At 48.3% G+C, this 16,419-nt stretch overlaps 1 protein-coding gene and 1 pseudogene across 2 annotated transcripts; both read right to left on the bottom strand.

The window, feature by feature from the left end:
* Positions 1 to 840: 840 nt before the first annotated feature.
* Positions 841 to 1,632, bottom strand: LOC125413705 (cytosolic 5'-nucleotidase 3A-like; annotated as a pseudogene).
* Positions 1,633 to 7,261: 5,629 nt separating this feature from the next.
* On the bottom strand, positions 7,262 to 9,031 carry LOC125413725 (homeobox protein MSX-3). 2 transcript variants are annotated; one of them, XM_048455355.3, is made up of 2 exons: positions 8,685 to 9,031; positions 7,262 to 8,046 (listed from the first exon to the last, which is right to left on the bottom strand). In XM_048455355.3, the coding sequence occupies exons 1-2, from the start codon at positions 8,896 to 8,898 to the stop codon at positions 7,649 to 7,651; spliced, it is 612 nt and encodes a 203-aa protein (XP_048311312.1). In that variant the 5' UTR covers positions 8,899 to 9,031; the 3' UTR covers positions 7,262 to 7,648. The 2 variants fall into 2 exon arrangements, with proteins under 2 accessions (XP_048311312.1, XP_048311313.1); XM_048455356.3 differs by having other exon boundaries at positions 7,808 to 8,046; positions 8,617 to 9,031.
* Between the last annotated feature and the right edge of the window lie 7,388 nt (positions 9,032 to 16,419).

Genomic DNA, 16,419 nt, shown 5'->3' with positions numbered 1-16,419 from the left:
TGCACACACACACACACACACACACATACACACACACCTTATTATATGATTCCATTTCTATAGAAAGTCCTGAATAGTAAAAGCAACACAGGTAGATGTTGGTTTGTTAGGTTAGGGGAGGAATAGGGTTGATGGCTAAAGGCGAGTCTCCTTCGGGGGTGAAGAAAATGCTTTAATGTTGACTGTTGAGATGGTGAGTTACAGGCTGAAAGAGGCAATCAGAAGGCTTGTGAACTGTTAAACAGCTGTTTAACAGAACAAATTGAACAATCATGAGAGTCTAGATAACCCCCGTGTTGTTGCGGTCTCTCATAATATGGAGGATGGTCCTTGAATACCATATGAGAATTGAGACTCGTACCCAGGTTCTACTTTCTTTTAATTTTTTTTTTCCTAATTTTGGCCTTAAGGTAGTTTTAGATTGCTTAAAAAACAATCCAGTGAATATAGTGATGGAGGTGGGAAGAAGGGGCTCGGTTTATAGCTTCAACACATCTGAAGATACTTCAGTCAGGAAAAGGAAAAAAATCCCAAGAGCAAGATTGTATTATAGCCGGGCGGTGGTGGTGCACACCTTTAACACCAGGCAGGTGGGTCTCAGAGAGTTCGAGGCTAGCCTGACCTACGGAGCTAGTTCCAGGACAGTCAAGGTTAGACAAAGAAACACTGTCTCAAAAACCAAACCAAAAAAGAGAGAAAGAAAAAGAATGTGTCACAAATAAATTTTCTCAAAATGACAGCGCTTGTTGGAGTTGCACCTGTGGAAGAAGTCCTCCAGCAAACAGCTGGCGACCTCCAAGGAGTCTTTTCTTTTTTCACTAAAACAATCACCATAAGAATTCATGACTTTTCTAAAAGCTCATCCACTCTGCCATTTAGATACCCAATTCTCAGCGTGTTTTCAATGTTGGCTATGCCATCCGCCATCCTTAAGTCTCTTTGGGAGTCTCCCGGCAGAATGAGGTTGCTGTTGTCTTCCAGTTGGCTGAAAGTCTGTGTTCTCTAAGGCACCAGCATGCTTGCTGAGTGCATGAATTCGTTCTCCTTTGAATCCTTTCAGCTTTCCATTTTCATCAAAACCCATGCCGTTGGATATTACTTTAATATTTAAGTGATAAACTCCAGCGGTATGGAGAACTCCTTCAGGCATGTCACCTATACCAGCCAAAAAATGAATATAGGGATCCTGTGCTGTTGAAGTTTACCAAAGAAATTCTCATACCTTTCCATGAACAAAACATCAGAGTCTGCCACGATCTCTTTTTAGTGTGGCTTTCGGTATGCTTTGTTCAACAAGCAAACCGTGCGATCTAGTATACTACTCTACCATGTAAGGGAGCTTCTCTTCCCCAGAGAACAGAATCAGCTTCAATAGTGTAACACTCCTTTAACTACAGTGACTGTCTCCGGCATTCATCTGTAACAAGTTTACAGTTGTCAATGATATTATGACGTAGGCCATCTTTTCCCATTGTAGGAAAACCTCCTGAATGTCATTTAAAAGTCTGTTATTATCTGAAGTTTGGCAGATCCTCCTTTAATGCGACCACAGATAGTTTATTCTACTCTTGTAGGGTTCTTGATCCGAACCGAACTTTTCTGAAATCCTGGCATCATCTTGGTGATCTTGGTCTGGCCACCTGTCTTTCTCTTCAAGGTGACTATGTACGGGGCCAGCATCTCATGGGCACCACTGAGTACAAAGTGGCACTCACTTCTGCACCCATCGGAGCAAGCAGCCACGTGGTCCGTGGACAAGTCCACAGTTGTACCCGGGACGTCCCCTAGGGTATGAGCCCAGGGGAACGGTCACTTTGTTGTTGTTGTTTTCTGTGCGACCATTCTAGCTGCTCTGGAACTCACTTTGTAGCCCAGGCTGGCCTCGAACTCACAGAGTTCTGCTTCTGCCTCCAGAGTGCTGGGATTAAAGGCGTGCAACACCATTGCCTGGCCTCTTTTAATTTTCTAAAATGTTGTTTTATTTACTGTGTGTGGGTGTTTGGCCTACATGCATGCCTGGTGCCCGAGGAGGTCAGAAGAGGATGTTGGATCCCCGGAGACTGAGTTGCAATGGTAGCAAGCTGCCGGGTGGGTGCTAGGAATTAAACCTAGGTTCTCTGGAAGAGCAATCGGTGCTCTCAACTGCAGAACCATATTTCCAACCCTCTTTCAATTTTTAAACATTGTTATTTTATGTGTATGGGTTTATTGCTTGAATGTATATCTGTGTACCACATGCATGTCTGGTGCTGGAGGAGGCCAGAAGAGGATGCTGGATCCTCTGAGAGTGGAGTTACAGATAGATGCAGGGGATTGAACCCTGGGCTTCTGGAAGAGCAGACAATGTTCTCTTAACCATCTCTCTATCCCCCAAGCCATGCTTTAAATAAAGAGATTTATCTGTAATTATATCTAGATGTGTGTCTGCATTTGGGTATGTGCACACATGTGCAAGTACCTGTGGAAGCCAAAGGTATTGGAGCCCCAGAAACTGGAGTTACAGACAGTTGTGAGGTGCCTGAATTGGGTGCTAGGAACTAAACTCAGGCTCTCTGGAAAAGCAAGCAAGTGTTCTTAACCTCTGAGCAATCTCTCCAGCCCCCGGGACCTGCTTTTATAAAGCAGTCTTTCTAAAACACATTTTGAAGCCCTCATACAGGAAATCATATGACCTCTAGAGTAGGTCATATGAGTACCAAAGTAAGCTCATGGAGAGGCCTTCCTGGGATTTGAGGGCCTTGCACTGGTACCTGCTGAGACTGGGAAGTGGGTTGTGGAAATTCACAGCCCATCCCAGCCCTCTTTCCTCCTGCCCTCCATACCCAATCACATATCAAACATGTGTGGGAATGCGCATGTGCCTATGAGATTCGCTCTGTATGAGCTTGCATTTTCCACAGTAGAAGAAAAAAACTATTTGGATGCAGTGTGGTGGCTGGGACCAGCAATGGGAGCAGACTCCTCTGGGTCACACAAAGACATCATGCTTTCAGACTTTCTTTGAGCACAGGAATGAATGATCAGATAGGAAGTTCATGTTCAACCAGACTTTGTCCTCAGGCTACACAGAAGGTCAGATGACACACGCCACTCTATCTTCACAATAATTCCTGTGACTCAAGTCACAACCTTCAGCAGGGAGCCATCACGTCCCTCTCCTTGAAGTGGCCCAGGAGACCTATTGTTACCAGATGCTTTCTGTACCAGGGGAACAGGCCAGTGCTTACTGGAACCTGAGCCTACCTAAGAGCCCACCTTACTGTGGAACTTCATGGGGCTTCATGGGGCTTCATGGAGCAGGCTGTTTCAGGGCTCCACCTGCTGCATGGTCTCTGAACAGCTCCTGATTGATCCTCCTTTTGATCTGGTGATCCTTTTCCACCAGCAGAAGTCACACTGCTCCCACTGATCACTGTTGACCTTTATTGCCACTGTTTTCTTGTACCCAAGCTTAAAGCTGTTGTTCGTCTTTTTGATTCGCCCATTCCTGAAATTAGGTTTATTTTAGAAACTCACAGCTTATTTAACAAAGCAAAACTTCATTCTCGTTTAGTCTTTGTTTGTTTTGAGACAAGTTCTCACTATGTAGTCCTGACTAGCCCAGAACCCTCTTTGTAGACCAGGCTGGCCTGGAACTCACAGAGATCTGCCTGCCTCTGCCTCCACCTCTGGAGCACTAGGATTAAAAGTGTGTACCACCATGTTCAACAAAGGAAAATCTTTGACTTTTTAATCCATAGGTTAAAGGAGGAAGTCATTTGATTATATTAATATATTCAGCAAAAGGCATATGATAAACCACAACATCCATCGATAAAACTTCTTAGTAATCGCCTCCAGAAAGAATCCCTAAAAATCTGAAAATGGTGGCTGCAAATTTACTACCAATGCCTCTAATAAAGTAAGCATGGGATTACACCCACAGTCACCTGCCAGAGCAGTTGTCTTTGCTGGTATATAAAAACAGGTATGTTCATAGTAGAGATGAGTCCATGGCTCTTCTCAGAACATTTCAATAACAACAGTCCTTGAATGTTTAGGAGATGTTGTGATTGTGTGGTTTGGTTTTCTAAAGCACACACATTATAAATGTGAAGACATTTCTTTCCCTCCTTTGACCATCTCTGGAACTTAGCTTCTCTCTATTGTCAACAATCTCCGTTTAATGCATGAGTTTTTCTTAATGACACAATCAAATACAATCTAGAAAGCAAGGTGACAATCATGAACAGCAAAACTTGTGTATCTTTAGACAATACTTCTTCAAAGTAAAGATGGTCTTAGCAGACTCTCACGCAAAGTGCGCAGTGGTCTTCACAATGTTTCAGGGAAACAGGGACCCACTGAGTCAAAGGCTTCCCAACAACACCACCAGACTGGAGCTGGAGAAGACTGGACAGCTGCTCTTCCCCAGCACCTGGCTTATGTTACTAAGCTGAAATATCTTCACCATTCCTCAAGCAAGAAGAGCTGACATTGTCCTTAAACGCTGTGCAGAAATCCCCAGGAGGAGGAACTGCCCTCCAGATCTCTTACATCGTCCAGGGTCTGCTAGTCAGGTCTAAAGAGTTCCTTCTAGAAACACCGACAGGACTGACTAGGCTCCAGCTCCTGAGTGGTCCACAGCACAGTACCCATGTCCTCAGGTCACTGTGCTGGAGACCTTAGCCAAAGCTCTTAGACCCAGAGGGCACAAAGCTGACATGGGTAGCCAGCCCCAGCTCTGGGAGCTAGTGGGTCCACAAGCCCTGGTTCCCCCGCTGGAGGTGATCCTGACCTTAAAGACCTCAGGGCTGTTTCCCAGAGCTCAGGCAATACTCTGACCACCCATACCCAGCCAACACATCACGTCACTCTAATGGGAAAGATGAGACACTTATACTTGATGGGTAAGTCACAATCTGGTCCTCTGCCCAAGGTCATCTGGAGTCTACATCATTTCACTGCTTCTCTATTTCTTGCTGTCTGTTTCAAGCTCAGGGAGCACGGCCCACCCTGAACAGTGGCCTCCCTGACACAAGTTCCCAAAAGCAGGGGTAGGCTCTCCAAGTCCACCCTCAGTGGTCCCAAACTGGCAACTGGAGGGGCTCAGACCGGAAGACAGCACTCTGGGATTCAGAAGTCTGTCCATAAGATGCTGAATAACAGAAGTCTAAGATCTGCACTGTCACAATAAGGAAATCCTTTCACAACTGGCTCTGGGCCACTTCTGGTCTTTGTTCTCGAAGACATACTATCTGAATTCAGGATTCGATCCATGAGTTGTACAGCTTCAGGTCATGGCTGAACCAGAAGGAGTCAGCATCCTGTAAGAAGGCTGGTATCTATGTAGCTTCCTCCAGAAAAGTGTCAGTGTGCCTCAGTCTTGTCCTAAAAGCAAACACTTCTGGACAACAGGAAGAGCATCTGCTCAGGTGATGTGAAGGTATGGATACATCCTACTTGCTAGACCACCAGAGCCATGCCCACCCTCAAGGGAAGGACTTTGAGAAAGGATTTGGGGGAGAATATCCTTGGTTGGTTATTTTGGGTCAGAGAGAAAAACTAGCAAGCTGACCACTTAGCTCACCAGCAGTTTCTACTCAGCCCTCAGTGGCCCGTGCCATTACATGCTCTTGGCCAGCAGATACAGATCTGCCACACAGATAGAGCTCCACTACGAAGAAGCAGCACACCCTGATTTCCTGAACTGTACATTTGGTCTTCACTTTCCTGTGGTTTCAGGACTGTCAGTGTACTGGCTGTGGTTGAATATGCTGGGGGTTTGCCCAGGGCCCCTCAGTACCTCAGATTTGAGAGCGGAACTGAAGCAATGATGGGACTTAAGAGGCAACGGCCTGGCTGGGTGTCGAGGCTCATGTCTGTAATCCCAGGACTCGTGGGCTGAGATAGCATTGCTTTGAGTCTGAAGCTAACCTGGGTTACACAAGTAGTTCCAGGTCTGCTTTCCAAGATGCATTTTTGCTGGGTGAGATCTCAGGACCCTTCCACCGGATTCTCTGCACATCAATATTTACAGACCAGGAGAAGGTCTCTCTCTGACCTTCCGAGAGTGGCAATAGGGTTTAAGTTTAAGCAGGATAGGCTGAGGGGTTTTGCATACACAGCTGAGAGAGACAGCTATTCTCCCTTCTAGCTCTCCTCTGCTCTCTGCATCTGAGACCTCCAAAACTGAGCCATTTAACTTTTTTTTTTTAAATCACATAGCTGGGCATGGTGATGTACTCTAATCCCACCACTTGGGAGGCGGAGGCAAGTGGACCTTTGTGAGTCTAAGGCCATCCCTGGAGAACAGCAAGCTCCAGGTCAGTTGAGGATACATGGTGAGAATCTGTCTCAAAACAAACAAAACAAAAACCTATCTGGTTCCCATTTTCCAAGAGACACAGGACTGAGAAATATCAGTGTGTACCAACAGGCAATTCCATGCAATATCATCTCTTATATTTGGAGCAGGCAGAGCAGGGAAGATCACAGGACAGCAGCTTCTCTGGAGCAGTTGTTCTGGCTTGGGCTGCTGAGCATAGCTCAGTGTTTCCCCTCTTCCCTGCCAGAACATCCTAACCCACGGCCATCACTGCCAAGTTCCCAGTCCTCATGAGCACACAGTCAGCACACCTCTGCAGCCCAGTTCTCCCTCTCCGGCTCCAAGGCAGCATCTGGAGGAAGGGGCTTGTCCATGTCCAGACTGTGACCCCAGAGGACCTTTGTGAGCCCCCAGCACACTCCAGACTTAATCTCGAGATTGTGGAAACAGCCACAGGTTTTATCAGAACCATTGACAGGTACCTGAAAAGCCTCAGTGACAAGGTCGAGAACCCTACAGGGGCATTGGGACAGGACAGCTCAGAAGGTCTGTTTTCCTGCCTCAAATAAAGGTAGGGGTCCAGATTCCTAAACAAGCTCACTGTTTTTCTAAGGCCACCAGGGTTGCAGGGGCTTCTGGCACTCGCAGCAAGTCCTTTGGGACCTTCACAAAGCCTGCCTCCTACTGTACCCACAACAAGGCTCTCTCTCAGTCCTCAGCGTCTTCTATTAGTTGAGCACCTGTCGACAAGAGGCTAAGGCTTGCTTCCTGCCGCCCGCTGCCTTCAGCGTGGCAGCCACAGCCCTCCAGTCTCTTATTTGGGTGCTTTGTGCCAGTGGCACATCACCTCTCCACGTTCCCACCCATGCAGCATTTGATGTAAAACCTAAAACAAGTGTAAAAGTTCTGTTTGGTCACAATGTACCACATTTAGTTAGAGTGAGAATAATTTCTAAGTTTTTTCCTAGCAGTCCTACCGTATCATTTTTATTTTAATTTTTTATGGAAATTTTTATGCCAGTCCAAAAGAGCCTCTAAAGTCTTCGGTGCAGCTTTGTACGAAGTAGAGAGTTCTACTTTTGTCCATTTCAGCGACTGTATGAAGCTGTGTTCACTGTCTTTCAGAAAACAGATTAGTGTGAACATGATTTTAGGAAGGTTTAAAGTATTTGTAAGATGCCTACAGATAGGCTCCAGTCATCAAATATAACATCGTATGAACAGTAAAAAACGAAAAACTAAAATCAAAGGGATACCTAAGGTTCAGAAATCACCAGGAGCATCAGCAGCTGAGTTGTGGCGCAGGCCTGAGCCCAAGAGAATAGGACTTGGTTCCACGGGCTAAGACAGATAGTACATGCCATAAGCCGCGACGGGCCCGGCGAGGATCCCAGGAACCGCACCTCCGCCGAACGTAGCCGCGGAACTGTGCAGCTGAGTGCCCAGCGGAAATGGCAGGCCAAACGCCGGCAGTACCGGCTTGGCTGCCAGCTTCAGCTTCTCCAGCTCAGCCTCCTGCAGCCGCTTGGCCTTGGCTCGGCGGTTCTGAAACCAGATCTTGACCTGAGTCTCAGTGAGGCTCAAGCTACTGGAGAACTCGGCGCGCTCAGCAATGGACAAGTACTGCTTCTGGTGAAACTTGCGCTCAAGCGCCAGCAGCTGCGCGGTGGTGAAGGGCGTCCGTGGCTTGCGGTTGTTTTTGTGTTTGCGAAGGGTGCAGGGTGGAGGGCTGGGGGCACCTGAAAGGAAAGAGAAGCAGAGAGCGAGCGCTCAAACCCTGGCTGCACATCCCTATCCCGACACTGTCCCGCCCTCTACAAGGAAGGTTGGTGCTCCGTGGCTCCGTTACAACTCCGCTCAGCGCTCAGTGCTCAGTGCTCAGCGTAACGAGGTCTCCAAAGCCACGTGGATAAGCAAAGCAAAGGGGAAAGGAAGTTGGGGGGGGGTGGCGCTCTAGACTCAGGTCTGCCCTCTCAACCGGGGACTGGCCACTTGTAAAAAAGCTGGGGCGGGAGGCGGCTACAATAACTGAGGATGAGTAGAGTTAGGGCTATATGGAGACTAGTTAGCTGTGGCTAGTATATGCAAAGTGGGTAAGGGGTGCAGAAGCGTGAGCGACCCGGAGTGGAAAAGCATTAGGGGTGTCTGTCCTGGGCTGCGGACCTCGCCCAGGAAGAGACGTGGACGTGGCTATTGGGCCTGTGCACAACGTCGGACTCCCATCACTTAGTTAACCCATCACCAGTTTGCACTTGGGTTGGACGGATTAGTGACTAGTAATTAAGTTCGGAGCCACGGCGCGCATCAACCCTGGACTTCCTTGCCTTGAATGCGCGCGCGCTTTTCAGGGCCTGGGACCAGGACACTGAGCACTTACGTGGGGGGCACGTGTGCGTGACCGGTGGGGGCCAGGCTCCGGGCTTCGAGGCACCCGGCGGCCTCTCCTCCCCCAGCTCCCCAGGCTCGGAGTCCCGTTCGCGCTCAGCTTCCAGTAGTGACTCGACGCTGAAAGGGAGTGGTCCGTGCCCTATGTGGCCCCCTCCGCGTGCTCCGAGCCCCTCCGTGTTCATGTCGAGTGTTGCCTGGGCCATGCATGGGATGGTGGGTGCAGGGTTAGCCGCCCGGTTGGTACTCGCGGGACGCAGCGACGGTTTTTTTTTGCCGGGACCCTGGGCTGGGTGGTTCTCGGGCCCACTCTGCACTCTATAAAAAGGTGGCGCCGCTTTCATGCGCCGCTACCCAATGATCGTTCCAGTCGATGTGCGGGCCTCAGTGCGGGTTGGACTCACTGCTTTCGGGGGCGGGACCGACAGGGAGGGGCGTGGCCGCTGCCTGGGAACCGAGTGCCCCAAGACCTGGGGTGGCATTGTCGCACCCATATCGGGCTTTCGGAACCTACTGCCGTCTGTGGGGGCGGTTGTTGAGCTCCTCCTGCGGGAAAGGCTGAGGGGGAACCCAGGCACCGATGAAGAGATGGCCTCAGCCTTCTGAAGCTGAGGATTGGACAGCTCGCGGGCGCGTATGGTGCAGCCACCCGTCTAGGCATCTTGACCTTGCTCGGATTTCAAGCCTAAGCGCTTAGGCAGAGCGGAGCTTCGGGCTCGCGCTTCCCACAGTGGCGTGGAATGGGGCTGATCGGCTGCTTTTCTTGCTGAGAAACTTGACTCAGGACTATTTTAGTCATAGCGTTCTCTCTGCATTCTGGGGTTCGAATGTGACCAACAGGACTCTGTTTTCTGATCCCTTGGGGCCGAGTTGTGGTGTTTTAGTCTCGGGTCTTTCTTTGGGCTTCTGGGGCTTCCAAACATTTTCCGAGCCATTAAGAAACTTCGAGGGCTGCATTTGCGTGCCAGTTTGGGGCAGTAACCGGCTGGAGAGAAATGTCTTGGTTCCTGAAGGCAGAGCCCAAGGGAACACGGTGGAGGCAGACCTCTTACTAGCCTTAGATGCAGCTAAGATAGAGCTCAGGATGCAAGCGCCCCAGCTGCTCAAAGCCTGGAGTTCTCAACTGGACACAGGTGCATTGTAGTCTTCCGGTGTCTCGTATTTGCCTGGCTAAACCGCCGATGCAGATTACGAAAGGCCACCGGAGAGGGTCTCCAGTGATACAGTTTTCCCATGACCGGGACAAGCAGGGTGGGAACGTCCCCATCGCTTTCGAAGGCATCAGCTGAGGATTCTCTGTGCTCGAGAAAGGTGGAACCGAGGCCATACAGAGTCCCTCAATCCTGGTGATGCCTGTCCCCAAACCTCAGCGCTCTTCTCCCACACTGTAGAGCACATTGGCGCAGCAACCTCTTTCCGAAGGAAGAAAACCGGGCTTGGGTTTTAGAATATATAGGAAATTGGTTTAGGAAATCAAGTCTGATTAATATCCTAGAGCACAAAAGCAGCATTTGCTACTTATATTTATTCGTTATTTATTTCCTATTTTTTTGTATAATGCATTTGATCATATTCCAACTCCTTCCAGATCCTCCCAACCTCCCTTCCCACCTAACTTCATGTTCTTTCTCCCCACGCCAAAAAAAAAAAAACCAAAAAAAAACAGGAAAAGCAACAAAGTAGCAAAAACAAAATTAAAAAAGAAAATCAGTAAGAGAAAAAAATGCCAAAACAAAACAAAAATAGCACAAAAATCGTGGCGTCTACTTTGTATTGACCAACCAACTACTCCTGGGCATGAGGCCTGGCCTGGAGTGTGGTAGATATATCCAGTTATATATACTCCATTGGAGAAAGTTAACATTCCTTATTCCCAACAAGTATCAATTGCAAATAGCTTCTTGGCTAGACAGGAGTTTGTGTTCACTACCCATTTTCAGTGCTGGGATTTTGTCTGATCTGAATCTGTACAGGTCTTGTACCTGCTGTCAGAGTCTCTATGAGCTTGTATTCATATCAGTTTGGTCGTGTCTAGAAGACCATGATTCCTCAGAGTCATCCAGCACGTCTGGCTCTTCTGTTCAGCTCCATGAGCCCTGAGAGAGGGGATTTGATAAAGACATCCTATTTAAGGCTAAGTGCTCCTAAAGCTCTCTCTGCACATTGTCTAACTTTAGACCTCCTTGTTAATTAACATCCATGAAGAAGAAACTGCTCTGATGCAGGCCGAGTGATGCGCTGCTCTTTGGGTGTAGCAATATGTCATTAGGAGTCATGTTGTTGTATTTTCCTTTAAAAAATTATTTTATGTGCATTGGTGTTTTGCCTGCATGTATATCTGGGTGAGGATGTCAGATCTTGGAGTTATAGACAGTTGTGAGCTGCCATGTGGGTGCTGGGAATTGAACCCAGGTCCTCTGGAAGAGCAGTCAGTGTTCTTAACCACTGAGCCATCTTTCCAACCTCTAGTATATGTTCCTTTAGCTGAAAAATAATAGTGGATGTCCTGTTAGGCATATGATTCATCCAATCTCGGGTACTTGGCCACTTTAGCAGTATCATATATAGGTCCCTTCTGATAGAGTAGACTTTAATCCAATCAAAATGTGATTGATTATTGATTATTCCTAACAATTGTGCCAGTAACGCATTCTTTGGTTTTTTGAGACAAGATCTCTTTATGTAGATTGTGCTGGCCTTAAACTCATAGAGACCCACCTGCCTTTGCCTCCCGAGTTCTTGAATTAAAGACATAACCACCTTGTCCAGTTTCTCATGTACAAAAAAAGCTTATCTTGCTACCGTTGTATGATCGAGCACATGCATTTGCCAGGGCACAGGGGTGGAGGTCAGAGGACAAGTTTGTGGAGACAGTTCCCACCTTTATATACATTTCAGGGATTAAATTTGGGTTGTGAGACTTTCGAGGTAAGTGCCTTTACCAGCTGAGCCCTATTGCCATCCCCAATTCATTTTCTTATTTTTTAACAGTTTATTTTATAAAATGTTTATTTTTTTTTGCTTTTATCATGGTTTAAACACATTCTATAGGCAAAAAGTAGATGCGCACAGTAAATGTTACAGTGGGCAGCATCAGCCTTTACATTGTACTCTCAAGTCTGGTCCGTATTCTCTTTTGTTCATTTGTTTGAGATAAAGGTCTCTGTGTAGCCTCGGCTGGTGAATTAGTCACTGTTCTGTTGCTGTGAAGAGACTATGGTCACAGGAACTCTTATACAGGAAAGCATTTAATTGAGGGCTGGCTTGCAGTTTCAGGGGCTTTAGTCCATTATCATCATGGCAGGGAGCATGACAGCAGGCAGGCATGGTGCTGGAGAAGTAGCTAAGAGCTACATCCTGAACTGTAGGCAGAGAGAAAGAAACAGAGACAGAGACTGAGAGACTGGGCCTGGTATTGGCTTTGGAAACCTCAAAATCCACCCCCAGTGACAAACCTCCTCCAACAGGGCCACACCTCCTGATCCTTCTCAAATAGTGCCACCTCCTTATGACTATGCATTCAAATATATGAGCCTGTGGGGGCCATCCTTATTCAAACCACTTAAGCTGGCCTGGAACTTGATATGTAGACCAGGCTGGTCTTGAGCTGCCAGACACCCCCAGCCCCACTTCTGTGTTGAGATCAAATGTGTGTGCCACAACCCAGCTCTGTGTTCTGAAGTTCTGTTCTGAGGCAGTCACATCATTTGGAAGTGTATTGGTCCTTTCGGGTCCTGCCTTTTAAAATTTCTCAGGCAGGGCTGCCACAGTGCTTGATGAGAGTCAATTCTCTCAGGCCAGGCCCTCTGTGCATTTTGCCCATAACCCTTGACCTCAGCTAGACTTGGGGAGCATTGTGGGAAGACCTCCTCCCCCCAAACTTACTCAGCTTTCTGACACTAGCACAAAATACCTAAGCTAGGGCTTCCAACATTTCAGTCCACGGTCCCCTGGTCCTGTTGTTTCTGAACCTGTCGGAACATCACGGGAGGGAGTATGTGACGGATTAAGGCTGTTTATTTTGTGGCAGCTGGAAGCAAAGGGGATGGGATCAGAGACAAGACGCCTTCTTCAAACAAAGAGTCCAGGAATAAAATATAGAAATAAAGGGTCCGGTCTAGGAGTGGCATTGGCGGTGGCGTGAGTGGTGGATCACACAATGCCAGCTCAGCAGGTGTGATGAGTCCCCAAGAGCTTTAGGATGGGATGGTTGACCTCCCTGGGTATCAAGGGCTGCAGCTTGGGCAGTTTTTCTTGTGCCCTGTGGCTCTACCTTCTGTGAAGGCAGGTCTGTGTGTCCATCTGCCCCGCTTCCCCTCCATTCCACCATGGGCCAGTGTAGCAGGCTTTTTCTTTTGGGCCACCAGCCAATTCCCAAATCATGACTCAGAGACTTAATATTAGTTGTGGATGCTTGGCCTTATCTTATGCTCGTTTCTTGCTAGCTTTCGTTTCATAACCTAACCTGTTTCTCTTCATTTACATTTTGCCTCGGGGCTTTTTACCTTTTTTTCTTTCTGTATAGCTTACTTTCCTGCAGTCTTGATGGCTGGCTGGCTTCTGGCCCAGGTGTGACCCTCTTTTTCTCCATCATTCTCTCCTTTCCCCCTTTTTCTTCTCCTACTTATTCCCTCTGCCCACCATCCCAGCCTATCCCTCTTTGGCCTAGCTATTGGCTGTTCTGCTTTTTATTAGACCTATCAGGGGCCTTAGGTAGGCAAGGTGAAACAGAAACACAACTTTACATACTTAAACAAGTGCGGCATAAACAAATGTAACACATCTACACATCTTTACATAGTTAAAATAATACTTCACAACAAGGCCAACTGGGCTCCAGTGTCTACTCTGGGTATCTTCAGATTGTTTAACTCTTGTTGGTCAGCCCCTAATACACAGGTGTGATGCAAAAAAAAAAAAAGTCAGAATTATTCTTGGGTATGTAAGCCCAAAAAGAAGCTGTTTTTTAAGACACTGAAAAAGAAAATTACAATCAGTGCTTAAAAAATGGAATCAAGAATATATTTGTGGTCTTAATAGGTGACAGCCCTACATCCCTAACCTCTGGAGGGGCTGGGGTTTGGGCATCAGCCTAGGACATCCCTTGAGAGTAATCCCAAGAGGGGATCTCTCACCTACAGAGAAGCAGTGTAGCCTTTCAGAGAGGGAAAGGAGGAGCATGCACCCCGCCATGTGACAGACAGCACAGCTCCTCCCATTCCTGAACTTCCAAAGTTCTCACAGTCAATAGCTCCCAGCCTGGGCTTAACTCTACCCTACTCCTGACTCCTTAAATCTCAGGAACAAGACCATGGGGGACCACAAAGGACTATTTTAAACCTTCCACCATTGCACATAGACAGTACTGTGCATCCAGGTGTGCTGGACATCAAAACCTGTAGCCAGATGGGTATGAGATATCTCAGGCTGCAGGCCAGGGGAGGTGCAGTTGTTCACAGAAACCTTTGTAGCAAAATCCTGGTAGAGGTTGGTTGGTTCTGTGCGTTAAGGGTGCTGGTGGTCAACTAGGTATCTTGAGAAGTGAGGATGGAAGCAGGTCTCTTGAGATGGAGATATCCCGTTCTCTTCATTTTTGTGGGTCCTTTCCTTGCCTCACCAACATATGGGTGAGAGGTGCCCTTAGGTCAGCTCAGAATGGGGTGTGAAGGGGTTAGAGATCGCCTTTCCACTATTCAGCCTTCTCACTGTCAACACTATCGAGGGAGCTCCTCAACCCATCCACCTCCCGCCCGCCAACCCTGGTAAATTACACGGAGGTAGTAAAGGGGGTGAACAGCTGCCTGTCACAAACAGCTCCACCAGCCAGCACGCACTAAGATCCTGGCTCCACTTCCAGCTGTGAAGAGAGAGAGAGAGAGTCCCTGTGGCCACTGCACCCTGCTATCTCGCTGGCGTCTGCAACCGAGTTTTTGTACCGAGGCGTGGACGGCCGCGCCCCCAGCGGCGGCCAGATGTTGTGAACGTCCGGCCCCTTTAATCACTGCCCGGCGGCTGTACACGCATTGTTCCGGGTCCAGTAGGATTCTCCCAGGCGGCCCCGCCGCGCAGGGCAGTGTTCAAAGGGCCTGGATAAACAGGCGGTACACTGCACGGACAAAGCATGGCCGTCTCCGGCGGGGTGGGACCTGGGGAATCCGAGCCGCCGGCCGCCAGGCTCTTTGTGCGCAGCTTAATGAGCTGGAAAATACAATTGGCTTCCCCGGCTGTGAAAATCGTTTCAAGAACCGCGGCGTCACTTGGCTGCTGGGAGACCCCGGAATTGATCTCTTTTGTCCCCAGAGCCTCAGCGTATCCTTGCAGGGATGGCGATCAGGCTTTGCCTCTAGCAGAAAAACCCCTAGCGGACTCTTAAGTGGGAGGGGACCCAGGATTCCAAGCTTGAAACTCAAATCAGATCTCAGCAGTTCTCCATCCTGCCCCATTCGGTGCTGGCCTTACTTTATTTAGTTCCTGGGTGTTCATATCCAGAGGTGGCATCTGCTTGCTCAGCCCTGCCCAAAGGCCTCGGAAAACACTGGCCACCCTAATTCTACTTGGACAAGCACAACATGCCCCCTACACCTTTCGGGTCTGGAAGCAAGTGACTTTCTTCTGCTGTAAGTGTTTCTAAACCACATCCAGGTTAGAGGACCCAGCAGCTTAACAGATTGTTGAGTTAGAAAATAAAGTGTCCATTTTTTTTTCTCTTTCCAAGCATACTCATAAAATCCAGGGAAACTGGAATCAGCTAATGAGGAGGCCTGCAAAAAAGGCCTCAGGACTTGCTACAGTGTGCCAAGCCTCTCCTCTGGCTCCCACACTCTCCCTCAGGATCAGAGTACAGCCTCTTCAGAGGCATTCAACTGTGGGAAGAAAAGGACGGCACTCAAGTGCAGGGGCATTCCTTCTAGCTGGGTTCCCACCCTGGCACACTGATATGTCAGACCCATAGTTTAAACAAAAACAACCTTCATTCTGGTTATTTCCAACCCTGCGGCGTGGACTCTGCTTCCTTCTCCAACCTGAGGAAAGCACACTTTCTTCCCTAATCGACAGCTCCAAGTGGATATTATATGCCGAGGAGTTGGGGCTGCCTGGGAGCCTGCACAGAATGGGCTGTCCACCTAAGTTAGGCCTGAGCATGATTGGCAGAAAACAAGTTCAGGTTTCAGGTTCAGCCCAGTCTATGTAACTGGAGTTGGGAGAAGTGTCCAGTTTGGACCCCTGTACCTACTGGGCTTCTCTGTATTCTGAACCCTGCACTGACTTGGTCACAAAGGTAAACCCTAGGCCCAGCACTAGCTAGGTCCTGTCCAAATGTCAGTTACATCAGTATTTAAGGAGTTAGGTGAGTACCATGGGTGTTACATAGTCTCCCCCTGTGAAGGTACTGGCTATGTAATGGAGAGGAACACACCTTGATTTCCTTGTTGTTTTATGACAACAGTCTTGCTATATAGCCCAGGCTGGTCTGATAATTGCTATATAGCCCACACTGGCCTTGACCTTGAGGCTGTCCTCGGGTCTCAGCCTAGGTGCACTACTATGCTTGGCTGTGCAATGCACTTTATAAGTAGAAAGCTTACAAAGAAGGCCAAATATGATCCTTGCCAATGATCCCAGAACTCGGGAGGATCCTGAGTTGTAAGCCAACCTGAGCTATAAAGCGAGACCGTAAGTGGGAAGGGATAAAGAAAAATATAGTCAGTTAGGTATGATGTGGCCAT

Source organism: Myodes glareolus, chromosome 7, assembly GCF_982192425.1.
Source record: "Myodes glareolus chromosome 7, mMyoGla1.1, whole genome shotgun sequence".
Classification (NCBI taxonomy): domain Eukaryota; kingdom Metazoa; phylum Chordata; class Mammalia; order Rodentia; family Cricetidae; genus Myodes; species Myodes glareolus.
Note: the sequence above shows the minus strand (reverse complement) of the source record. Positions and strands in the feature narration are given on the sequence as shown.